Below are 26,348 nucleotides of genomic sequence, written 5' to 3'. Positions count from 1 at the left end.
CACCACCTACCTCATTTCTATGTTTTTTCCTTTTACGCCATTGGTTGCCTGGAAGAAATCGCTATGTAGCCCAAATTGTACTCTCTTGAAATTTATTTATATCTCTGTAACTACTTTTTTTCTTTGGTGTACAATAAAAGTGTATTCATTCATTATTCATCAGGTCTAAAGCAATGATGATAAATAAAGATCATTATAAGCCTATAACAGCCCACTGCTGAACAAAAGGCATCTCCCATTACGAGGATTTGCCTATAATCACCACGCTGGGCCGACGGATTGGTGATCGCAGTAGATGTTACAGTGACCGTTATCTGTTTTATTACCCTAGTATCTGTTTTAATTTGAGACCCGCGGGAAGTGGAGGAATGGTGCCTACTGTATCTGATCTGATTTATTTTGATCTGCCGTCAAAATTCATAATTAATTTACTTCAAATAGGCTTAGTCTATAAGCATATTTGAAACATCAAGTCTGTCTGTTTGTAGTGACCGGTCTACGACCGGTTCGGAACGCAAATTTTACCGAGATGAAGCCGGAAAGAAACTAAGCAGTTACACTTTTCCCACAATTTACATTTTAAAATTCATTTTTCTATCTTGTGAGACATGGAAACGGAGCCGGATGCTTCCAAGCAACTTCATCAATTGTATAGTAACCTCGCAGTAATAATTTTGTTTTTAACGTATTCTTCAAACATATGCATAGGTAAGTCCTAAGTTACCTTAGAAATCAAATCGTCGACGGGATTATATTTTTTAATAATTTTATTCAAATTCCATTGACCTCGTTAACTAAGGATTTATTACAGGAACGATGGGACTATTTTTTAATAACAATATAAAAATCCCAATTTTTCTCCTGCTTGCTTGGAAGCATTCGGCTCGTTGTTGGTTACAACGTCCTCGTCCTATCTGTACAACTTTTCTTTTTTTAAAGTTCCGAACGGATTGCAGTATAGGTTATTTGGTACACTAATTCCTATTCCTATTCCGAAGGAACTTTATGGATGTCGTGTGGAATCCAGTGGTAGAATTATGCAAACCAAGAAAGCATCAGCAGTAGTACGTCGAACAGTTCGTTAGGTATATACCAACAAAAAGAACACGAAAGCGGGTAGTCAGATTCTTGATATCCAACTTGATATCTCGTACATCCGCAGTCCCGTCGTGACCACAATCCGTGCAACTGGTTGGAAATATCGACAAATCCCATAATATTAACGGGGAATGTAACCGTTGAGCTACTTAAATTTAAGAAAACTGCAAAATAATAGTTTATTTCTTTAAATTTAAGTTACGGCAAGTGTATTGACCACGAAAATGCCTTCTGATGACCCCTGAAAACTGCCGCAGCTGGCACTCCTAGCCCCACCCATACTACGCTATTGGGTAGAATGAATATTTATAGGGTTGCTAATCTTATTTTCCGAGTCACTGCAATATGGTTTTTCGAGGCTTCACGCCCTTATGTTGTAAGACATGTCAATTAGACCGGAAATGTTATTTTATTCAAAGTCCAATATTTTTTCTTCTTTATGAAAACTGGCATGCGTAATATAGCAGAGAAAAAAGATGCTACCGTAATGCTTACTAATATTATAAGTACGAAAGTGTGTTTGTTTCTTTGTTTGTTCATTCTTCACGCGATAACTAAGCAGCCAATCTAATTGAAAGGACATAGGTTACTTTAAACTAGGACAACAAACGGTTCCCGGTATTTTTAAAAAACCACTATAAATGCGAAAGAACGCGGGATACTAGCTGTTAATAATAATAAAGTAAGATTAACCTAAACAAATTTGGTTTTTCACTTAATTTGCCAGAACATGCAGAATCATCATAAAGCCATTATTGTATAAAGTGCATTGTGTCCAGAAACAATGAAAACGCGCCGCGCATGTCTCATTTTACACCCGCGGAACATTACTAGCTAACTTTTTCCCATTTTATGGTAAACGTTTAGAATATTAGTGGTATGGATTAACCGTTTATTCCAGAAACTTTCATAAAGTCACACTTGACTTATATAAAGTCACATTTTCTTTTGACGATGATCACATGTATTTTATATACCTACCGCCAAAATTCTTCCTTGTATGAAATATATTGAAGCTCGCAGATAAAATCACGATCTGTTGTTGACACGGGACAGTTGAAACCGCACAATTAATCTCTGAGTAATAACCACCTTTCTGGCGCAACGGTGAGCGCTGTGAATTTAAGTAGGAGGTCGCGGTTTTGATTTCCGGCAGGGGCAACTTGGAAATTTATAATTTCTGTCTGGTGTCTCAAATTTGGTCTGGGTCTGGAGGTTCTAGCCGTGACTGTTACCACCGTAGTCGCGTAGAAACCGATTAGGGGTATATAGCCCGCTACTATCTCAGACTGCATCATCATTTTCCACCAGGTGAGATTGCGGTCAAGGGCTAACTTGTAGTGGAATAAAAAAATAAAAAAAACCAGATACCTAGTAACTAATTAAGGCAGCCGACTGGCGCAGTGGGCAGCCCTGCTTTCTGATTGCAACTGTAATTCGTGTAACATTAGGTTCATTTTGTTTTGACGTTAGCATTTTGATACTCTACCGACCCACTATACAAGTGGGGCACTAAGCGTACGATAGTCGAATACGCTTTTCACTGGACCAACGAGGCAGAGATTTGTGAGAACTAATAAATTGTTTTTTTAATTAACAAGCTTTAATTAAAATCTATTCGAAAAGAAAATGGCATTAAAAACAAAAGTAAAATAGAAAAATCTTTTATTGTTCATTTATAAATTATTAACAAATTAATAGTGTGGGTGATCATAACTAATGAAACAATATTATTACAAAAATATTATTGCTGATGTTCTTTGGTTTTGATTATAATTTAAAAAGAAACGATATTTTTCACTATTAAAATTACGTTAAGAGGATAAAAATATTAGTTCGTTAATTGAAAATATTTTAAATAATTAATTTACTCTATTATAATAATTAATATACTCTAAAAGAGGTCAGTTACCAACTCACCTCTTACAATAGAGGTCAGTGAATAAGTGGGTAATGCAATTAGGTATACAGTTACTTTGGATCTTGATATAATACATGGAATTCAGTAGTACTATCAAAATCTAACTATTACCACACTTTTGGTTAGTCGTTTTTATCTCTAGGCTTTAAGTAATCCAATGAAATTAGAGTAGTAAATAGAGCAATATCCTAATATGTTGAGAAAACTATACAACGAAACAACATTATTCTGCCATTTACTTTAGAATAGCTTTGCTCACATCGTCCACATACACTAAATTCTAATAAGTACAGAGTTCTCATAAAAACTTATCTGAACTCCATTTCATCCATTTAGGGGTAGTTTCCGAAATAAAGATAAGCCTTGTTACCCACTCTGTAATCCTCAATCTGCCTATAAGTCATATCAAAATTGGTTCAGCCATGCCAAAGATTTGCCAATTTGAACTTTACAGACAGACTTAATAAGATGGAAGACATTTAATTTTAATAGTCTGCACAGATTTCTTTATAACTACTACATTGATTAAAAAACATTAGCAATAATATTTTTATTTAAACTAACTTAAAACCTAAATCTAATGAGTCTTTTTGGGTTTGGAGAGTTTTTCATATTTACTCTTCGACGAATACCAGAGACCGAAAGGGATTGCGAGGGAAGGCAGAGTCATGACTGCAAAAGCAGCCCAGTCCAGTATGTGAGATGAGAACTTGCGGTCATAGTCTTTGAATGCTACTATTGTGCCTTCACCTGGCGCACTGCTGATAGCGTACTGGTACTGAAATAATAAAATAATAATATATTAGGTTATATTCTACATAGCCTAGTAGATAAAAAACTTTGACTCCCCATTCCAGGACACTAAGTTAACTCCCTGGCACACACCTAACTCTCGGAATTGTATGCTTAAAGCAATTAAATATCACTTATTTCATATACATTCTCGTAGCTAGCAAAAAGTGCCAGGTTCAATTCTTGTGAGTTAAGAAACCATCTTTAAATTCATGTTATGAATTTTTTTATGTATATTGTACCAGGGCAAGATACATAAAAACCATTAGGCAACTAAAAGTTTGAAATAAAAATTTAATGTATGTTACTGTAGTTGGTATTTCTCCCATTTGAGATATCCATAATTAACTACTGAATTTAATGTTTTTTGAATGTAATGTTTTTATTTTTAATGTTAAAACATATCGAGAACTAAACTCTAAAACATAACATATAATGTCCATTGCATAGATTATTGAAGCTCTTAATATATACATATAATAAAGATAGATGTTATGTTTTCTGAAGTGGAGAGCTTAATGTGATTAGGTGCAGAGAAAAGGTTAGCAATAAATGCCAACTTTAAAAATCACACAATCTAACACCCAAAATTGTTACTGGTGTGGTTAATTATTGGTGTGGAGTATAAAGATTACAACACTAGGCAGATTCTCCTGCTTTTCGCAGAGTATAGTAAATTAAGCTTCAGATTTAAGAACCATCTGAGTAGGCCACTACTTGAATAAAGACATTTTTGATTAAGTTTGGCTCAGTCAACTCATTAATACTGAGGTGGATATTTGTAACTAGCAAAAAAACAGGGCTAATGCAACAAGGGCATAAGAGTTTTTTTTTGTTGTCACACAGAATATCTCTATACTAAGTATTTGGTATGACATGATAGGAAATTGTTCACAGCACAGTTTGTATGAAAAATTGTAAAATGCTTACCTCTACAGCATCTTCAGTGGATTTGTATGTGATGTCAGCTGCTGTGAAGTTGAAGTAACCATATTTATTTGATCTGACGGTAACTACGTGGGATACATTCGTTTGTGGAGGTATCCTGTCGATTTGAGCGGAGAGCTGTCCTCCAACAACAGTGAACACTTCCGGATGGAAACCATTGTCTACAAGCTTTATGTCCACAGCTGGTGCCGTCCCAACGTTAAATAACGTGTATTTAATTAAAATATCCATGTTTTCTACTAAGTATGTGTTCAACACTTGTTTGGAAACCAATAATCTTGCGATTGTAGGTTCTTCGTCTGCTGACACAGCAGAGGCGAATATAAGAACCAACGCTAACAATTTAGTAGCCATTGCACTCAGGAAACACTGGAAATAAAAATATTTTTATAGTACGTGAAACAAAATAATTCAAGTATTGACAGAAATGTGAATTAAAATAAGCTGATTTCATATTGTACAATACACAAGATTAAAGAACAGTTAATAAGATAAAGAATTGTATGTATTTAAATATTTTTACCTTTCGCTATTCAGTAATATGATGATTTTTACGAAAGTAGAAGGTGCCGTGAAAAGTGAAATGTTCGGTGTTTTAGACAACTTGACAAAGTACGTGGCTGACGTTTCACTCCACGCGTTCAAATTGTTGCCAGAAATGTAAAATGTACTGTTACTGTCATATAAAGCACGAAGGATTAATATAATGATTTAATTACTAGCTGTTGCTGGCGACTTCGTTCGCGTTTGTGTTTGTATTTAATGTATCCCGTAGGAACAGTTAATTTGAGGGATGTCTGGCTGTAGCAGCGGCAAAAAATTAAAGATTTTCCCTGGTAAGCTATGATAACGGGTCAGTAAGCAGATAGGATCCACTTTGGAAGTTTGAAGAAGAAATGTTTATACTTCGGTTTCAGCTTTTATCACTCAAAACTAATAGCAACCGCAAATATGTAAAGATAACAGGATCATTCCTTCACGAGACCTCCTTCCACTTTATTATTTTAGTTTAAATCCATTTTTTTTTCTGAAACTTTGCGAATGATTTTAGAACTGTTTGGTTGGACATTTTTATTTCAACTTATTTTAAAAACTATGAACGTTCAATTTTCTGTTCCAATATTCACAATTAAGGACATTATTATACAATTATTGATTTGTGACAAAGAGCTGTTGATGTAGTCTATATATCATGGGTTAATCTTTGGTCCGTACTCTGTAGTCTGTGGTTTATGGTGAATTTGTGTATGAGAAAAATAGTAGATGGATGGTTCGATTAAATTAGTAAATATTCCCTAGTTACTTAGACGGCGATTAGAGAAGTGGAATTAAGTTAAACTATGACAGATAAAGAAGACGCTAGCAAAGAACCCATAAAAGAACCATTAGATGACGAAGCTTTAGAGAAGTAAGATTTGTTATTTTAATTTTTTGCCACAATACGATTTCTTGACTTACAGATCTTTGATTTTTAATCGTGAAGATTGAAGACCTATGTTGCAGTGTTGAGCATAGCGGTCTTGTTATCAGCAGTTCCTTGGTTCGATTCCCGGTGGGGGTCAATTTGGGGTGTAACAATAGCTAAATTAGCTCAAGTCGCTATTGCTAAATTAGTTCAGGTAAGAGACTTCGGCTGCGGCTTATTTGCCGTAAACCAGAACCGTAAGTTATTTAATGTTCCGGTATTATGCTATTGAAACCAATAAGGTAACAGCTTCATCAGTATCCTCTAAAATGTATGTCAAAGTCACTACAGTAACTAGTATTGCTACACATAAACAAATCAAATATAACATATTCAGATACAGTATTGATACCCTTATTTACTGTACCTTGATTTATTTTTTAGTGTGTGAGATATGTTGTTATTATATTCTCATTCACGATACCTTTTGTTTTCATGTTATGGTGTTATTGTATATTTTCATATGCTGTGTTTACTTTTAAGAAAACATTACACTTAAATAGAATAGTTAAATTTTAAAGACGGTTGTATTAGTGTAAGTGTTTGTAAGTAAACCTAATAAATAAAATAAAATAAAATAAATAAATAAATAAAACTGCACTATTCATCTCATGGGAGAAGGAAGAGCTGCTTTCAGTGGGACTGCTAACTCTAACAGAAGTAACTTAGGCTATGGTAGAGTCACTACAAATGGACAGACTTGACATTTCAAAAGTGCTAATATTAGGCTGGAAATAATTGAATTTTGAATTTATGTAACTCTAACATGTTTTGTTGTTTCAATACAAAGTAGTAAAATGAAAAATATCCATCACAACAGTCATCTTTCTGGATAATGAGCTTAACAGTCAAGTGCTTACTTTCAGACAACAAATATTACAGTGCCAGTAAGCCAGCTATTTCTTTAGTTTATTTTCTGAATGACTGTTGTTGCTGTTTCTGAATGCTGGGAGAAGTAAACAATTAAAATATAATTGAAACATGTATTTTAATATTGCAGGTTAGCAGTTGAAGAGCTTCTACGGGAAGCTGTCCAAGGTGCTGCCCGAGCAGAAATTGTAGGCCCTTCAGGTTGGATAAAGGCACCTCAGCAGAAAACAAACAAAAGATTCCTAGTTAATACCCTCAGGCATGCAGTAACCTCCAATAAGTACCACACTTCGCGCAACAGCCATAGAAGCTCATACAATAAATCCCCAAAATATGAAAGAAAATCAGAACCCCCCATCAAAAAAGACAGAACCAAAAGAAAATACTAAAATGGAAGACTATGACATTGAAAGTGTAATCCAAAGAATTTTGGACTGTAAAGAACCATGGAAAATTCAAGAAAAAATGCCATTACTAATGGAAGAAATAGACAAATTAAAAGCAGATATGAACATTTTTCTAGAAAACACTGTCTTTGATATTCCAGCTATATTAAGTGAAGCCACAGATTTATGTGAAGAAAGCAAAGATCTTGTTAACGAAATGCAGGCTTGCCAAGCAGAAATTGAACAGGAAACAATGGCAGAAATATTGAAAACTATAGAAAATCATGATAAAATCGGCAAAGAATTAGAGACGTGTAAATTCACTTGGAACATAACTTTTGATGCAGTGAGATGTGCTAATTATGTTAAGGCTTATGAAGAAGGCAGAGATTCACATAGTTATTCTAAGGCTGTTGAAGCTATTTGTGACTTGTTAAACTATTTGAATGGCTATGTTTCAGAAGGTTTTGAACAATTAGACCTGTTTGTACAAGCAAAAGATATGGCTCGGGTGACATTAGACAAACTAATTCAAGATTTATTTGAAGAATGGGATAGAATGGTCTCTTACAGTGCAAAACCAGTTAGTGGCAATACAGTTGTAACTCTTAATATAACTTTGGAGGGTACTCCAAGCTGCCTTGATCTTTTGCATGCTCTGTGCAGATGTCAGAAGCTTTTTGAGAAAATTACCGAATTTGCCATCTTTATTTTAAAGACGGTTTTTTCACCGGCAATTAGAAACAAATCAACAGTTTGTTGTGATTCTGAGGACCTAGTTACTATAACTATACACCACAGCAAACCAAAATGCAGGCCCGATTTTAGAGAGACCATTGCAAACATGAAGTTGCTGTTTGATTTCCTGAACAATAAATTTAGCCTTCAGTATGCGAATGGTCGAACATTGATAAGCCTCCTAGGGAAAATACTATGTATTGATTTTTGTAACTTAATAGTTAATGAATGTTTTATATATACAGTACCAAATAATATAAACGACTTGCAAAGTTATTATGTAATAACTGCAGAAATACAAGACTTTGAACGTTTCTTAAAAAGACTAAGAGTGTTCCCGGAGGATGAAGTAGTGCCATTTCTCAGTTACATGGATGATATAGATGTCCTTTTTGCAGATAATTCTAGTCAGCATTATTTAGATACTGCTCGTGCTATTATGTTAAAAGATTTGAATGTTACAATGTCAATAGGACTAGAGAAAATACCTGAAGATACTTCAGAAAATGCTTCCATTGATATGCTAAAGTTCATGGAGGAGGCACTCGATATATTCGAAAAGACAATACCAAATAGTTTATTTTATTTCCCCCGATGTTTAATATCCACTACAGCACAGGAGCTCTTGGATTTAGTATATTTAATAATGGAGCAGGCAGTGCAGTGCTCTGATATTGTGTGCAAGAAGCTGTACCATACAGTGAGATTAATTTTTGAGTTATACGATGCTGTTGTCCCATATCATAATGAGAATTACTTGCAGACTATCCCACACTTCGTTGGTAAGTTCATGTATGTTATTACTCCTGACTAACCTGTTGTAAAGATTATTTATATTTGACGGTCGATTGGCGCAGTGGGCAGCAACCCTGCTTTCTGAATCGAAGGCCGTGGGTTCGATTCACACAACTGGAAAATGTTTGTGTGAGGAACATGAATGTTTTTCAGTGTCTGGGTGTTTATATGTATATTATAAGTATTTATGTATATTTTTCTTAAAAATATTCGTCAGTTGTCTTAGTACCCATAACACAAGCTACGCTTACTTTGGGACTAGATGGCGGTGTGTGTATTGTCGTAGTATATTTATTATTATTATTATTATTATTATTATACCTTGGTCTTAAAAAGCTCATAATAGCAAGCAGGTGTGTACTTCTTATATGCACATAAGCACTGCCTACCATTATTTATACAAATGCTAGCTTTTGCATGCGGCTTCGCTCGCGTGGTTATTTGAAAATCTTTGTCAGGAAATGTGATTTTTAGCATAGAGATGGATTATGAGTTAAATGGGCTACTTTTTATCGCAGAAAAATGCAAGCAAGCGCGAGCGTGCGCGTAAGCGTAAGCGAATCTTCCCACAGGAACTGTGTATTTTTCCCTGATAAAAAACCTGTCACTCTGATGACCTTGGTGCCCTTTCTGCCCATATTATTCACATTTTCAGTAGCCGTTCAAACGTTGCATGTGGCTCAGACAGCTTGGCTTGATTTGGCTTCTTTTGATCCTAATCCACTCGACTTTCTACCTTCTTGAAATTACTTACCATATCTGCAGACCAAGTCACAACAGAATTGCATATATATCGAATCTGCTGTCTTCAATCCATTTTCAGTAATTGGATGTTTCCTCCCCATGTGGTAGTCTGCATATATCTTTAGGAAAATTGTATACCACCAGGAAAATTTTATACCACCAGGTGAGATTGCAGACAAGAGCTAACTTCGAGAGGAATTAAAAAAATAGATTTATCTATGCCTTTCTGATGATGGTTATTTTCCAGCTTTATTCCACAACAACTGCATGTACCTGGCGCACAACCTGCAAACCCTGGGAGACAAGTGGCTTACTCTGATGGAAGGCCGCGACCTGGATTATGCCATCGGCTTCGTGGACCTGGTACAGAAGATAAGGGAGTTGGGCTACAAGCACCTTACTATGCACATGCAGCAGCAAAGAAAGCAAATACTCGATAACATACGATCTTCAGGTAGGAATAACTTTTATGTATTTATTTTCATTAAACAACTTTATTGCATAATAAAGGAAACACACACACAGGAATACTTAATTTAACATAAATTATGTGCAAAAGGCGGCCTTATCACTAACAGTGATCTCTTCCAGGCTACCTTAACTAATGGCATAAGGCAATGAGAGACGGGAAATTTGAATTCTATCAAAAAATACATAAATAATTAAATAAAATAGTAAATGTAATAATATATATATATATATATATAATAATAATATATATATCTCATCTGTCGGGTTGATTTGTGAATCCAAACCATCCCACCCAAACACATACCAAAAAATTAATTCAAATCGATCAGCCGTTTAGGAGGAGTTCAATGACATGTGTGTATGTCATACAAGAAATATATATATATTTATGAATATATATACATATACATATAGTATTAACATGTTTATAGTGACAGATAGTGCCTTCTTACACGACTTTTAAAAATCGCAAGGGATTTAGAGCGTCGAATGTCATCAGGGACTGCATTCCACAGCGTTGCCGCTTTTACAGTAAAGGACTCCGAATAACTACGAGAGTTACACTTTACCATTCTTAGCACATTTTCTCTGGTGGATCGCTGAGAGCCATGGGATGTGCACGGGCCAAGAAATTTGAAGCGTTCTTTAAAGTGGGGTAGGGTAGGCATTTGTGCACAAAAAGAAAAAAAATATTAAAATATTTCTAAATTTGCTCTTTACCTTATAAGATTTACACGCTCGCGGTATAAGTGAGCGGTGTTAGCACATTGGGTAGGACTTAACTTTCGGAGGGCCGAGTTCGAATCCCAGCACGTAACGTAACTTTCCTTTGTATGTGCGTTGTAAGTAATTAAAATATCACTAGCTTCAACGGTGAAGGAAAACATCGTGAGGAAACATGCATGCCTGAGAGTTCTACATAATATTCTCAAAGGTGTGTGGAGTCCACCAATCCGCACTTTAAATATAGGGTCACCTCGAATAAACAGTTTTACTAAAAGTACCATGAATTTAGCCAAGAGCAAGCATGATGCAAGTTTTAGATGGCCCTCTATAATCGATACAAAAGCCAAAACTGTATTATTTCATTTTTGTCTGTCTGTATCTCGGTCGCCATACATTTTTTAAAAGAGTTTATACACCCATGGGGTACGCCCATGGCCGCTAGCACATTTTTTTAAACTGAATAACTTAAACAGGACGATCGCAATCAATTTCAGAGAATCCAGACTGAACATTTTTCGGTTTTGTCGATTGTGTGTTTTCCAAACTCGAGCTGTTCGACTCACTCAACTCGATAACAACTGTCGATCGCGGAGGTGAGAATATCATACTAAGAGTAATGTATGAAAAAATAAAACTTTATTCTGGTTTTCAGATTTAAACTGCATCGTAGTCAGAGATGTGCTGGGTGACAACGCGGAAGCGGCGGTGAGACAGTGTCTCAGGCAACTCTTGGCGTTGAAGAATGTATGGATAGGCGTATTTCCTTCCAACGTCTTTACAAAGTAAGTTTCTTATTTATCCAGCCGTCCCTCGCGACTTCGCCCGCTTATAAGTCAGTCTTAAAAGGTAGACATGTGTTGTCGCGGTTTTTTTCCTAAAACTTTTAAAGGGTAACAGCTTTGTCATATTTTATCCGTATACGGATACTCAAAGGGGAAAAAACCCTGTAATTGAATCATTCTTCATTGGTGATGAAGAATGAACTTCCTGAGATTATCGCGTTCTATTGAAAAAACAAACATTGGATAGAAGCAGGCGTTACTTTGCGGAAAACCATAATATATTTTGAAAATTAAAAAGCATCCTCAGGAGATGTTGACTTTACAATGATTAATTGTTTCGCTCCGGTTTCGGAGCGAAACGTGCGTAGAGGGTATATTGCCGAAGACTGTTTGTTGTGGAGTATAAGGATTGAAGGAATTATTTATTTATTTATTTAGGAAAACCAATTATAAATTACACCATACAGATTCTCCTGCTGTTCGTGGAGTATAGCAAATTAAGCTTAATATTCATAACAAACAAACTCTTCAGCTTTATATATTAGTTTATTTAAATATTACAAATAACAACACTCTTTAGGTGGTGATTCTATTTTGTGGCAGAAAATTGAGAGCAAAATATCAAGGTCGAGCAAGATTAGGCGTGTTTCGTTACATGAGAGAGCAAAAAGATATAACACTAGCAGTTCCCCGCTGTTTCATCTGCGTGAACTGAAAGTCACAACCTAATGTTAATATAACAAGCCACAATTTAAGTTAAAGTTTCGATAAAATCACGTATGATATAGTTGTTCCTTTTAAAAAGTTCTAAAAAAAGTCCGTGATAGCATATGTCTATATCTTTTAAGGTTAACTTACACGCGGACGATGTCGCGAGGGACTGCTAGTACTATAAATAATTTAATTTTGTACTTGTATGATATTGTTAAAATCTGTTGTAGTTTCCACGCCTATTCTGTATAAACAAACATACAAAAGAAAGCCGATACGAAATCACAAATGCGCGCGTAAAACCTTTTTTTAATACATTAAGATAGATGTATTTAATTAACTTCCTTTGGTACCTAGTTTTACTTTTGCAGTAATTTCACTGCTTTAGTTGTTCAAACTTCATTTCCCTAAACTATACAAAATATTTCAGGTTAATAGCAACACTGGTGAACATGTTCGTGGACGAACTTATACACAGAGTATGCACAGTAGAGGATATTTCAATGGAGATGGCAACCCAGCTCACAGACATGTACACACTTGTCGTTCAGAAAGCACCTCAACTTTTTACTGTAAGTTCAATTAAAGGACATTGAATCAAGATCATACAAAAGCCTCATTCAGCCATTATTGTATGCAGTGTAACATTAGAAGTAAGACTAAACTTACAGTGCAATATACTAGTTTACATAAAATTCATAATTCGTTTTTTGCTTGTTTTTACCAAAACTTTAATGGAGATTTTCTACATTTTTAATAATTAGATGTGGATACTGAAAGTATTTAGAATTTTCTACCTAACCTCCTAATAAGTTTTTATGATTTCACCCTATGGTGACACCCTTAACAGCCCCCGGGGTTGTCATACATGCTTTCAAAGGCTATCATAATGGTTTGCTCTATTAAAGTCTTCTTCATTTTCAGACCCCAACGGATGTGGATAAATACGTAAAATCTTGGACCAAACTGCAAGAATTAATCTTCGTTCTCGGTGGTTCTTTAAAAGACATTGAAAACCATTGGAGCGACGGCAACGGACCTCTAGCCGAGCATTTTGAGGTCGATGAACTTAGGTGTCTCATCAAAGCACTATTCCAAAACACGCAGTTTCGCGCCAATGTACTGTCAAAGATAAAATAAATTCAGTTTTATCTGTAGTCATTATTTATCTACTATTAATAATAAATATTACCTACTTTGTGTTTAATGGTTTTGGTAGTTTTATTTTTCATCTTTTATGTAGCGTTGGATGACCGTAGGTGGATGAATAAATACACTTTTATTGTACACCAAAGAAAAAAGTTGTTACAGAGATGTAAAAAATTCAAATACTATGATGAGTGAATCATTTTTGCAGTCTGATCGGTTTTCGCTCGTGTAAGTTGTTAAGGGTATAATAAAATACGAGGACCTAGGTTTGATTCCTGGGTTCGGAAATTTTATATTGGGGTATTTTTGTAAAAAAAATTACAAGCCCTGTGATCTTGGTTATTATCACTATACTGTAATATTAGCCTTTATATTCCGCCAACCGACAAACAACGGAGGAGCGTGGTGGGCCTATGTTCAAAAATGCTCGTTTATGAGCTTCTGCTCTTAAACGAGCGCCGTTAGCGCGCCGTTATTATATACTCTTAGTATATTGTAATATAATGATGATAATAAAATTTGCGACTAGCGCACTACAATCCAGAGTAGTTTAAGGGGATTTAAAGTTTTTAAGAGGAGAAGAAGATAATCCAACGTGTGGATACAACCATTTCATAAGAAACCGCAGGTTCAGTAAGTAATCGCTGCATCTCTACATTCCATAAATTTATATAGGTATGTTGATTTAATATGTTGCTATCTGTATAGGTATATTCATAAATCTAACGTACTATCACATCAAGATAGGTTAAAATCTTGTTACCCAAAATTGTAAATTAAATCTATGGAATGAAACCTCAGTGCATTGATTTAGATGTCACTATCGTACCTCACTATACTATGGAGGGTAGAGGTAAGGAGAGTCATCTTATATGGGAGAAAAGTTGAAAAAGTGTCCAGTTGTATGCGCTAAATAACAGTTCAAAAATCCTCCACAATGGCGCTGGTGGATGCACAGGGTATGGTATGAATGTAGCAATCGTAGATGAATAATTGAAGTATGCAGAGTTAAAAAAATTAATGTCATTATCGACTAAAGTAGTTAATTATTGACAATTTCAACAACTTACGTTGTACAAAATATTGTGGTAAATATAACCTTACTTCCTTGTTTATTTTTCAAGCCTACTCTAACAATATTTGTCGCTTCTTTTAAGAGTTACCTTGATGCAAATTTGGCGCTTCTTTTAAGAGTTACCTTGATGCAAATGTGGCGCCATCCTAATTTAATACATTTTGACGACACTTTTTCATATACACAGATGATCCTCCTTACCTCTACCCTCCATGCACTATACCTATGAAAATCTTTGACGTTATTCTATTCTCTTTGGTTTTTGAAGTTTGAAATTAAACTTAAAGGTAAATAGTTGAAAAATAGAAATTCCCGACCGTACCGGCAGATACATAAATTTTTATTGCTGTATGGTCGAACTATTTTAATGCCAGACATGCTAAATTGCTAAAATGAACACGATCAAGTTATTTGTTCGGTGGAGAAGTCCTTCTATACTCTTAAGCCGAACTATCACAACAAAGAAGAAATTACATGATCCAAGTGAAGATGAACAGTTACCAAGTAATACAACTTATAACTAACAATATTAAGATCTAGGAACATTTTCCGACCAAGAAGTATTGTGAAATGAAACTGCTCAAAAAGTTAACCTATAATATAAATATGATATTTTTGGTGAAATAATTTTTTTTGCTATGAGTCTCCAGTTACTGGTCTGGTTAATGGTCTTCAATGAACAGATAGTTTATTACAATAAGAATTTGTCCACAATATAACGATTTTAGTCTGTCACCGCTTCATTATTTTTTATTAACCAACATCTTTTTTTAACAATTATGCATTGTAAAGTCAGCATCTCGTGAAGATGCTCCGGTTTCGGAGCGAGACGCGCGTAGAGGGTACATTGCCGAAGATCTGTTTGGTGTGAAATATAAGGATTGAAGAAATTATAAATTATAGCATACAGATTGTTCTGCTTTTCGCAGAGTGTAGCAAATTAAGCTTAATTTTCATAATATATCATTGAATTTCACAAATATACGCTGCTTCTATCCAATATTTAACCAACTGCAAAAAAGGAGAAGGTTATTAATTTGTCAAAAGAAATTCATAAACAATAATCCAAAACCTTGGCCCAATGATAAATCCATATCCTCTCAATTTTATCTTTCATGTTTCTAGTATTCCAGTATCCAATTAGCAAAAGTTCAGACAGAAGAGTATATGTATGGGGTCTAGCTGAGACTGGGGCCCTTGGCATACATCTGCCAAGAAGCAAGAAATCTGGCAAGAAAGCTTACCGGAATAACTTTAATTTAGTTTGGCATCCTATGAGGTCTAGTTTCTGTGAGAGATTTGATGTAAGTATCACTATGATGAACTTATTTGAAATTTAGTTTGGTAGGGCTGGATGGCAATGTGTGTATAGTCATAGTATATTTATTTTATTTATTTATTTTTACACCAGCACATCTGATTATAGTCTCGCAACTATTGCAGGTATATAATATAAAAAAATAAAAACAAAAACTTTAAAGCAAATTTTGTTTGGAACCCTTGTTTGTTTAAAGTTGACAAATGTAGTTATAGCCATCATCTCACTAAAATGTAAACACTTAAATAAATTAAAAGTCTATAGACCTATTTTGAAAAAGAAATAATTTACTTTGACTTAAGCTTGGGATTATATAGTTATTAAAGGGTAGCAAAGAGGTAAGTATGTTTCTAGGTAATTAGTTCTCGAAGGAATTAGCTCTCAAGGTAATTAGTTCAAAAGGTCTTACATTTATGTCCAACTTTCGGCATAGGCCTCAGCCTATGCCCAAAGTTGGATGTCATCCTCAGATGATGATGGAAGTTTATTAAGGACTAGAATTCTGAATAATTGTTGTTAGCCCCATACAAAGCCAGATCACATGAATATTGTTGATTGTTTTAAATTTCAGGTAACAAAGTTAGCATGTGGTTACGGCTTCACTGTGGCAGCAGTGAAGACCAATGAACAGCACAAAGTGTTTGGCACAGGTATCAACACAGATTCACAGATTGGATACCATTCTCCTAGGATTGGGCACCCCCTGGAAATGCTACTAAGCCCTGCACCTATTTATATACCATATACTTCCTTAGAAACTAAGGTAAGGTTCTTATATTCTCTTGATATTTGTCGTATCAATTTGATTTAGCATCAGCTCATGCATAAAAACAGTTTGGCGTAACAAATTTTTGTTTGTGCATGCTTTTTATAACTTTTACAATGCCTATCCTTAAGTTTTTTATAACTTGTACTGGAGATTTGCTTCAAGTTATAACATCTGCATGCCACGTGGTACACCAATCCACACTGGGCCAGCGTAGTGGACTATGGATTAAAACCTTCTCATTCTGAGGGAACTGTGCCCTATAGTTGGCTGATATGATAATTGTGAAGATTGTATGTAAAAACAATTGGAAATTAAAAATTCTGGAAATATAAATCTTGAAACTGAAATGAATAATTATTTTTCAGATAACAGGCTTAGCAGCTGGCAGAGCACATACGCTTATACTAACGGACAATGAGGGTGTTTACACACTGGGTAACAATGCATATGGCCAGTGCGGAAGGAAAATAAACCCAAACGAGGAGTACAGAGGCAGCATGGCCTCGCATAACATTAAAAGGCTAGGGAAAGAGAAAATTGTTGATGTTTGCTGTGGACAGGATCACAGGTAACTAATATTATTATTATTATAATTTTTATAACATACTTGTAAGTGAATTTCTGTGATAATCATTAAACAAAGTGACTTGTCCAGAAATGTATCAACCTTGAAATATTTATTGTAGTAAAAGATTTAGTTTTTGAAATTTCAAATTTTAATGTTGAGTGAAACATGGTTGTCCGATAATGAGTCGTAGTATTCCAAATTTAATTATGTTCATTTCTTTAATTATGTAGAAACTAGCGTACCCAGCCCGCTTCGCGGGGCTAGATTTTGCTTTAATTTATTTAAACAATAAACTTACATCATTAAATTTTAATTTAAGTCTCATAATATATTAAAGCATTTATTTCTCTCTGTATTCATTCTCTTCTCGAGCGGGTGAAGATCATTATCTACACCCATGTACACCCAACAATATAATATCATCATAGTAAATAAAAGCTGTATTTGACAGTGTGACAGTTCAAAAATAGGAATGCTCCGATCGTCACCAAACTTTACAGGATTACTCGCCAGGTCAATCCGGAGATTCCCTGAAAGTTTCATTGAAATCGGTTCAGCCGTTTCGGAGCCTATACGGAGCATAAATTCAAAATTCAAATTCAAAATTTCTTTATTCATGTAGGCCTATCACAGGCACTTATGAAGCGTTCATACATATTTGTTTACACAATTGTAAGGGGATGGTGATAACTTCGTTCGCCAACTTAAATCTAAAGCTACGAGGGTTCCAAACGCGCCCTGGTCTAAGAAGAGCCCACAACAAACTTAGCCGCGGAATTTTTTTTTTGTTATCACCATCTTCCAGTAAATTTATATTAAGCTATGAATCTAGAGCAATTCACACCCGAGCTTTTATTATCGTTTAAGTAATCCTTAATGTTATAATAGGATTTTTCTGTAAGCTTACGTTTTATATAAACTTTGAACTTATTGAGAGACATTTCAAAGATTTCATTTAGTAATTTGTTATAAAATAATATTGCCCTTGAATGAATTTGCAATTTTGTGTAGCCTAGTAAACTGCACAACGAGTTTATTTTTGCTTCTAATATTTATATTACAGTGCATTTTCTTCTTAAATTTTAATATATTTCACACACACTTTCTCTTTTATATATAAAGATTATTTTGTTGTGATATTTAAATAAACTTTATTTAATTAGTTTATTTGTTGTATAACAAGTTTTTTTAAAACGCATTATCTAGTTGTATTTAAACCGATACCCCAAATCAGTTTCTACGCGACATAGTACCGGAAGGCTAAATTGCTTTGCGGCAGCTCTTTGTCGATGGGGATATAACTAGCCACGGCCGAAGCCTCCCTCCAGACCAGATCAGAGAAAATTCAGAAATTATAAATTCCCAAATTGCCCCTGCCGGAGATTGAACCCGGGACTTCCCACCTAAAACCAGAGCGCCTGCCGCTGCGCCAGGAAGGTCGCCATAATTCGTCGTCCTAGTTCGTACCTACTATGACACTATTGAGAGGTATTATTTTTTTCGTTTTCAAGATTGATCATACTAAAAATTTCTTTATTCAAATAGGCACCTATATGGCACTTTTGATGCGTTGATTATATACAATACATTGTAGTGAGTAGTGATGGCGATAGCCGATAACTACATTCGTAAACTTTAGACTAAAGCTACGAGGGTTCCAAACGCGCCTTGGCCTAAGAAGCAGCCCACAACTAACTTAGCCGGGTGTTCTTTTTGTTATCACCATCTCACATTGTCATTTGAATATATTAACTTCATTTAAGTGTTTTTGTAGGCAACACCTGTTTTAAGGATTTTCTAGACAAGTTTAAGTTGTAGAGTCACTACAAACAGACTGATTTGACGTTTCAAAAGTGCGTATAAACTACTTGAAATAAATGAATTTTGAATTTCTATATAAAAATTTAGTCAGATTTTAGCCACAGATTTTCCTTTGAACTTTATTTATCTATTATTTTGGAGTTAATCCTTTAAGGTTTGGATTTTGTTTGACAATCATATTTGATGGAAAGTAATCATGAGATCGGAGCTAGGATAGCACATTTTCTAGCATGGGGCCCAGTGTATAAAATGAATTATTTTTAATAGGAATAATTGACGGACCAGTTATATGGCCCACCTGATGGTAAGTGGAAAAACATCGCCTATAAACAAAGCAACACTTTACATGCCATGCAAGGAGCACGTCCAGCAACTTGTCGCCCTGCTTCCATCAGTTTTTATTTATATTTTTATTGATCAACTTAAAGTGAAACAATTAATGATAACTAGGCAACTACCCTTGTCTCAAACCACACAGGGTTTATGTGACAAGATCTGGTCAAGGAATTATGTATAGGTCTGTTCTGGTGGGAGGCTTTGGCCGTGGATAGTTACCGACACCGACAAAGACGTGCCGCTAAGCGATTTAGTGTTCAAGTGCGATGTCGCGTAGAAACCGATTAGGGTTATGACTACCATACTGCCTAACAGGTTAGCCCGCTATCATCTTTCACTGCATCATCCCTCACAACAAGGTGAGAATGCAGTCAAGGGCTAACTTGTAATGGAAAAAGTGTGTGCGTGTAACCTTTACGCGCGATTGAAGTAAAACTTTTATTATTATTTATTTATGAAAAAGTAAAATGTTCCTGGGACTCCGCCATTTCATTTTAAAATCTATTTAAAATTCATTAATATCACTTTCACATTTTATAAATATTTTCATTTGTTAAATAGAATAATTGAGAGTAGAAAATTGAAGGTTAGGTCAGCAAATGTCAATATAACCTTGTCATTGAATATTAAAGAATGTCTCAATCGTCAGAAAATTTATTAATAGTTTATTTATCACAAAAGTAATAAATAAACAGGTATATTTAAAGATTTTCAAAAACTTTGCAATTTAAAATATATTTTTTAAAACTAATAAATAAATAAATAAATATACTACGACAATACACACATCGCCATCTAGCCCCAAAGTAAGCGTAGCTTGTGTTATGGGTACTGAGATAGCTGATGAATATTTTTTTATGAATATAATACACATAAATACTTATAATATACAGATAAACACCCAGACACTGAAAAACATTCATGTTCATCACACAAACATTTTCCAGTTGTGGGAATCGAACCCACGACATTGGACTCAGAAAGCAGGGTCGCTGCCCACTGCGCCATTAATTAAGGAACCGAGCTTAATGTCGGGATAAAAAGTATCCTATATTACTTCTAACACTTCCAAGAATATGTGTACAAAGTTTCATGAGGATCGGTTGAGTAGTTTTTGCGTGAAAGCGTAACAAACAAACTTACATTGACATTTATAATATTAGTAGGGATTATTATTTAATCCACCTACATATAATGACTACGATAAAATGTTGCAGTCTTTTCATCACAGAGAGTGGTAGAGTGTACGCTTGTGGGTGGGGTGCGGACGGTCAGACGGGGCTGGGTGCGTACACCAACCAGGGCTTCCCTGCACTCGTCAAGGGGGACATCACCAGTGAGAAGATCGTCAAAGTGGCTTCCACAGTGGATTGCGTGCTTGCTTTAAATGGTGAGAATTATTAAAGTTACAGGAGTCACTCGATTTACTTTTGCATGTGTTGCTAGGGCTACGAGTATGTAATGTATGTGTAAGTAAAAACAATGGCAATTGTGTACTCAAAAACTATTAACGTTTCGGTTTCATAAATAAGTTTCAGAGGCAGTAAATAATATACCTCTGAAGTATTGTTTCGGTTTTCACTTACACGTTGTATATATATATGTTCACAGGCTTTAGAGGTGCATTATGTATTCTACTATACGTACGCCTCGGTACTATGCGCGTGCCAGTCTTTACCACCAATAGGGTTGTCATAAGTAGACACTTGTGACGCGTTTTAATATACTTAAGCTTCCTTCAATATCATTTCGTAATTTTATATATGTTAAGAACATAAAATTATATATGTTAAGAACTCTTCTCGAGTTCATATATCGAACCTTTTCTTAAAGTCACCAATGTTTTTTACAGTGATAAGTTACATTTAAAAATATATGTAAGAATTTATTTTTGAGTAGAAATTATTTTATTTTAAAGACAAAAGGGCTTTAAATATTGTTTCCTTTATTTTCACAGAAGCGTAATTTCATCTTGATTTCAAGTACCCATTGAAGGGAATATTATAAACATTATTATAAATATATATATGTGTGTGCACCACCTACCTTTCTTCTTGAGCTGTGTTTTACGCAATTGGTTGTCTGGAAGAGATCGCTATGAAATGACGATGCCGTAAATCGTTCTTAACATTTTTTCCTGTATATTTACGTAGTGTGCAAAAACGTGCATTCATTCATTCAATATTTTCAGATAAAGGAGAGCTCTTTGGCTGGGGTAACTCAGAGTATGGTCAAGTGCCGACTTTGAACAATCAGCAGCAGGTGAACATGTCCTACGCTTTGGTCCAATTCACCAAGGGCTTGGGGAAAATAGTGGACATAGCGGCCGGTGGATCGTTTTGTCTTATTTGTAATGGTGAGAAAGAAAATAAATAAATATACTAGGACATTACAAACATCGCCATCTGGCCCCAAAGTAAGCGAAGCTCGTGTTATGGGTACTAAGATGACTGATGAATATTTTAATGAATAATATGCATAAATCCACCCAGACATTTAAAAACATTCATGTTCATCACACAAACATTTTTCAGTTGTGGGAGTCGAACTCACGGCATTGCACTCAGAAAGCAGTTTCGCTGCCCACTGTGCCAATCGGTCGATAAAAATATATCGAAAGAACTGCTGAATTTCTTAGCGACATCTCAGTAGAATCTTCATTGTGGACTGTTGTTAAAGAAATTACAAACAAACTGACTATTGAGGCTGTAAGCTTGAAATCTCTACTAATATTATGGATAAATATGTTTGTTGGTTTGTCCTCAAACACGGCCAGCATGGGTAAGAGACAATTATCTCCATTTAAAAAAAAAATGTATCTTTTCTAGAGCGCGGGCGCAGAAGTGGAAATAATATATGTGTAATAATAAACATCTATATAAGCTTCTATTCCATGTTCGCATGCTTAAGCAGGTGGACACGTTAATTATATACCCTGTCAGGGGATATAATTTTTGTCTCCTCTAGCCCTGAGACAATTATATCCCGGGGAAAGGATATAAATTTATCTTCTCCCACGGCTTTATCAACTCACTGGCACACAAGTGGAAATAATATCCAAATAATAATTTTGTATTAATAAACGGGGGTGAACTTCTCCTATTCCATGTTCTGTGTGATTTAGCCGGTGGGCACGTTAATTATCCGCGATATAATTTTTCTCTCCCGCCCGTGCTAGCCCTGCAGATGTAGGTACGTCGCAACAGAATGACGTATTTTTTTGACAAATGTATTCTGATCCGGCGTCACGGCATAGGCTAGTCATATATGTGCTAAATTTCATCAAGTTTGATGCAGTAGTTGATCCGAACATAAGTAACAAACAGACAAACTTTCGTTTTTATAATATTAGTAGGATTATTGAATGATTTAAAAAAGGTCTTTGTTTGATAAACAGAACACTTATCCCAAGAATTTAAATCTTTGCAATACAATTTTGTTAATAGGGAACAAATTCATAGTAACCCAACTGTTATGGGTTCATTTCCAGAGTTTAAACAAGTTTATCTTGCTTACAGAACAAGGTGATGTGTTTGTATGGGGCTTTGGTCTACTAGGACTCGGACCAAACGTGCAACAATCAACAAAACCAAAACAAGTGCCAGCACCATTGTTTGGAAGAAATGAATTCAATCCTGACTCTATGATCACCAATGTTGCCTGTGGCATTGGTCATTTAGCAGCTATCACGAATAAGGGAGACCTTTATATGTGGGGCAGAAATAGGCATGGGTGTTTAGGGTTAGGTCACGATAAAGATCAGCATTTTCCGTTGAAAATTGGCATCGGTGCCCATGTTTTGTCCGTTAAATGTAGCGTTGATCACACTGTTGCAATGTGTAAACCTTTCACATAGATTTTTAGTATTTAGAGCAAAATTAAGGCTAGAAATAATAAACTGTAGCACAAATTTACACTTAGTTTTATAACTAAACTTAAACTAACTAACTGTGTCATCATTAGCTTAATTGATGTTTTGTTGCTGGTTGGCAGGATCAAGAAACAAACTCTTAAATGGCTTATTTCAGGGGTTCCCAACCTTTTTAAGCCAGTGGCGCACTTACAAGTTAGGATATTTTACTGAAGTAGCGCCCACAGTATGTGTAAGTGAGGCAAATAATTAAAACATCCTTCTTATTAGATTAATAAAACCATGTTCAATAATAAATTTTAACAAGGAATTGAGAACAATTAAAAGACCCCAACAGTAGGATGGCTGAGCTTTGTAATCTCCAAACAATTTTTCACAGTTTTTTAAAGTACAGGTGCACCTCTGTACTACATTTATTATTTATGTACCAGAAATTTTGATTACACACATAATTAAATGAAGTAAACAAAGGAAATCTTATTTATACAAGAGATCTCTTTTATCTGTTCCAACTGGGCACAAAGTACTTTGCTAAAGTTAGTCAGATGGAGAAGGCTAAAAGGCGATTGTTCAAAGCCTATCCCATCTCTCGCATATCAGAGAGGTTGGTGGGCAAAGATGACAAACTTTATTAGGTATTAGTAATAATAGGACATCCTATATACTATATTAGATTAAGGTGTTATTTATACTCTTTATTCGCCCACTACAAGTTAAAAAAAAGCAGAACTAGAATATAAAAAACATCTGTCTGTTTTTACAGCAGTATACAAAAGGTGGAGGATATCACTTTGTAGCAATAAGGCTGCCTTTTGTATTCTGCTTTGAAGTTATAAGGATTGCAACAGTGCATTTTGGTTGTATGTACTAAAATGAATAGGATCTAACTCATATGGACAATGTTTCATGACATTTAAGTGTTAACACAAATAGTGGCATAATTTCTGAATAGTAATGGTATTTCATGATAGTTCAACTCAGAGCCACATTCAAATGTCAGAATGTTGTGCAGTCTAGTTTAAACCAGGCTATTTGCTAAATAATTACATAGTCTAAAAAAAGAAGAGATATTACACTTAACTAAGCAATAGCATATTCACATTCACTAAAATTACACTGAAACTGTCAATTTTAACACATTTTATATTGAAGGAGAAAGCTGCAACACAAGCGACTTCAACAGACCAGTGTTCCACCCTTTCCCCTTCAATACCACATTAACTATTGCTTGCATTCGTCATGAAATGGTTCAAGGGTGCGGAAGTCGCGCCACGCAGGTGGCAACATGGATGTATGATGTAAATGGCATCCACAGCGTTTACACATCTCACTGAAAAGGTTGACATAACTATGCAGCCATGTCATGAATGACCTGACAGCTAGCTCTGGTAACGTTGGTGAATAGAAATGTAACATAGCAGCATGAGCATTTTCTGTCACCTTCCGGAAAACGTGATGACGAGATTCTGTCCATAAGTCTAAAGTCTCACCACAGCCTTTAATCATAACCCACTCCATTAATAATCCTTTAAATGCAACAACTGCTTTCAGTACATGACTTAAATTGATCTGTACGACAGCGTTGCTAGCAAATGGGCGGGATATTGTGATTTTCATATCGCCGTAAGAGCGATCTATGTTATTTATTACGTTGTCCACTTGATGAGGTGCTACGTTGTGATTACTTTGTAGTTTACCCCGACGTTTCGTGCTCCCCGAATTTATGTAAGACCTTTTCAACGAATTTTGGCTCAGTAATGTGTGCGCGAAGGAGCTGTATTCGTGTATTTTGTCCGTCCATTTGTAGCTGTTTACCAGTTGAGTGTACAACGCTTGGCGATCTTGCGTAGTTTCTTGACTTAAAAACGTCGTATTACCCAGATTAAAGGGCGCTGTTGGAATGGGTAGGCCGTTCACTGTTTGTTCCAAGTCTCTCAAATTGATATTTACATTGTTGAGAAGTTCCTGCAGTTCAAGTAGGAACTTATCCTTGCTGTCTTCCCCATGGTCGGCTCGTAGACCATTTGATAAGGTTTCGAAGACGTGACTAACGCTTGAGCGTAGAGTTCTGAGGGAGGTGAGCGCCGAGTTTAGCTGTTCTACGTTGATTGTTTGGCTCATATTGAAGGAATTTAGTTCATTCCTAAGTTTTTCTAATAAATAAGTCCGAGTCGTACAATAACCCAAATGCTAACTGCTTACTGCTACTGTCACAATGACTGTGACAGTTAACACTTGACACTTGATAGCTGCCACTTGACATGCGTTCAAAATAAAAACGTGTCCTAGGTTTTGCTCTAAAATCCATTTTTACCATGCTTTAAACATAAACAGTTTTTCTTGAAATTCTTATTTTGATCATATTGTAAGTAATTTTCATCATTTTACGCAACTTTCTATTGTTATCATTTGTAACATGTGACTTTTAAAAGTACGAGCCAGCGTTGGCTCGTTTACGCATCGTTTGAATGGCTCCTTCATCTGGGTTAGTCTTTCCGTTTTAAAAAAAGCTCGCAAAAATGTGCTCACATAAAATATAGGTTTTTTTCAGTTGATTACAATTTAAGTCTAAAAGGACGGTATATTGCGCGATAATTTGTTAGATATGAACTGAACTAACAATTAAACAAACTAGAATAACTGTTAAAGTTTTTTTTTGCTGCTTTGCAGTTTATATTCCTTCTATTCCCTTCCGAAAGAATATAAGTAAAGTCAAGGATTTATACAAAACCGAATAATTGGCATTTAGATTGGCATCAAAATATATATGTGTAAAATTAATATTTGTATAAAAGTTTTTTTTCTTTTTTGAACATGTATTAATTTTGTTTTATTATTGTATAGTTAGTTTTTAGGTATCTTTACTTATGGACCAAGTAGCTGACCTGATGGTAAGTGGAAAATCGTTGCCTATAAACAGAGAAGAACTTCGCACGGCATGAAAGGAGCACATCCTGCAAAGTGTTGCCTATGTTAATCAGTCTGTAACAATGC

General features: G+C 35.2%; 4 protein-coding genes across 4 annotated transcripts; 2 read left to right on the top strand and 2 right to left on the bottom strand.

Annotated features, from left to right (window-relative positions):
- Window positions 1–3,483: 3,483 nt before the first annotated feature.
- LOC120629199 (translocon-associated protein subunit beta) lies at window positions 3,484–5,384 on the bottom strand. The gene is made up of 3 exons (XM_039898052.1): window positions 5,283–5,384; window positions 4,742–5,128; window positions 3,484–3,797 (listed from the first exon to the last, which is right to left on the bottom strand). The coding sequence occupies exons 2-3, from the start codon at window positions 5,111–5,113 to the stop codon at window positions 3,597–3,599; spliced, it is 573 nt and encodes a 190-aa protein (XP_039753986.1). The 5' UTR covers window positions 5,114–5,128; window positions 5,283–5,384; the 3' UTR covers window positions 3,484–3,596.
- Window positions 5,385–6,090: 706 nt separating this feature from the next.
- Window positions 6,091–13,658, top strand: LOC120629192 (centromere/kinetochore protein zw10 homolog). Its single transcript, XM_039898039.1, has 7 exons — window positions 6,091–6,167; window positions 6,250–6,378; window positions 7,225–9,000; window positions 10,005–10,211; window positions 11,607–11,736; window positions 12,878–13,019; window positions 13,372–13,658. The coding sequence occupies exons 3-7, from the start codon at window positions 7,428–7,430 to the stop codon at window positions 13,585–13,587; spliced, it is 2,268 nt and encodes a 755-aa protein (XP_039753973.1). The 5' UTR covers window positions 6,091–6,167; window positions 6,250–6,378; window positions 7,225–7,427; the 3' UTR covers window positions 13,588–13,658.
- A 1,288-nt stretch (window positions 13,659–14,946) lies between these two features.
- Window positions 14,947–23,397, top strand: LOC120634488 (RCC1-like G exchanging factor-like protein). The gene is made up of 7 exons (XM_039905133.1): window positions 14,947–15,175; window positions 15,797–15,975; window positions 16,561–16,752; window positions 17,124–17,326; window positions 20,701–20,873; window positions 21,675–21,839; window positions 23,002–23,397. The coding sequence occupies exons 1-7, from the start codon at window positions 15,064–15,066 to the stop codon at window positions 23,337–23,339; spliced, it is 1,362 nt and encodes a 453-aa protein (XP_039761067.1). The 5' UTR covers window positions 14,947–15,063; the 3' UTR covers window positions 23,340–23,397.
- Window positions 23,398–23,439: 42 nt separating this feature from the next.
- On the bottom strand, window positions 23,440–25,552 carry LOC120634351 (mediator of RNA polymerase II transcription subunit 27). The gene has a single exon (XM_039904867.1). It carries the CDS (start codon window positions 25,473–25,475, stop codon window positions 24,576–24,578), a length of 900 nt encoding a protein of 299 aa, XP_039760801.1. The 5' UTR covers window positions 25,476–25,552; the 3' UTR covers window positions 23,440–24,575.
- Window positions 25,553–26,348: the final 796 nt, after the last annotated feature.

This window comes from Pararge aegeria, chromosome 2, assembly GCF_905163445.1.
Source record: "Pararge aegeria chromosome 2, ilParAegt1.1, whole genome shotgun sequence".
Lineage (NCBI taxonomy): Eukaryota > Metazoa > Arthropoda > Insecta > Lepidoptera > Nymphalidae > Pararge > Pararge aegeria.
Note: the sequence above shows the minus strand (reverse complement) of the source record. Positions and strands in the feature narration are given on the sequence as shown.

Excerpts from the sequence above, each read along its gene's own strand:
- LOC120634488 (XM_039905133.1), top strand. The coding sequence starts at position 15,064 with ATGAACACGATCAAGTTATTTGTTCGGTGGAGAAGTCCTTCTATACTC. Across the intron at positions 15,176-15,796 it reads TGAAGATGAACAGTTACCAA|TATTCCAGTATCCAATTAGC; the intron begins GTAATACAACTT and ends TCATGTTTCTAG. Across the intron at positions 17,327-20,700 it reads TGCTGTGGACAGGATCACAG|TCTTTTCATCACAGAGAGTG; the intron begins GTAACTAATATT and ends AAAATGTTGCAG.
- LOC120634351 (XM_039904867.1), bottom strand. The coding sequence starts at position 25,475 with ATGAGCCAAACAATCAACGTAGAACAGCTAAACTCGGCGCTCACCTCC.
- LOC120629199 (XM_039898052.1), bottom strand. The coding sequence starts at position 5,113 with ATGGCTACTAAATTGTTAGCGTTGGTTCTTATATTCGCCTCTGCTGTG. Across the intron at positions 3,798-4,741 it reads CCACTGAAGATGCTGTAGAG|TACCAGTACGCTATCAGCAG; the intron begins GTAAGCATTTTA and ends TTATTATTTCAG.
- LOC120629192 (XM_039898039.1), top strand. The coding sequence starts at position 7,428 with ATGAAAGAAAATCAGAACCCCCCATCAAAAAAGACAGAACCAAAAGAA. Across the intron at positions 10,212-11,606 it reads CGATAACATACGATCTTCAG|ATTTAAACTGCATCGTAGTC; the intron begins GTAGGAATAACT and ends TCTGGTTTTCAG. Across the intron at positions 11,737-12,877 it reads CCTTCCAACGTCTTTACAAA|GTTAATAGCAACACTGGTGA; the intron begins GTAAGTTTCTTA and ends AAAATATTTCAG.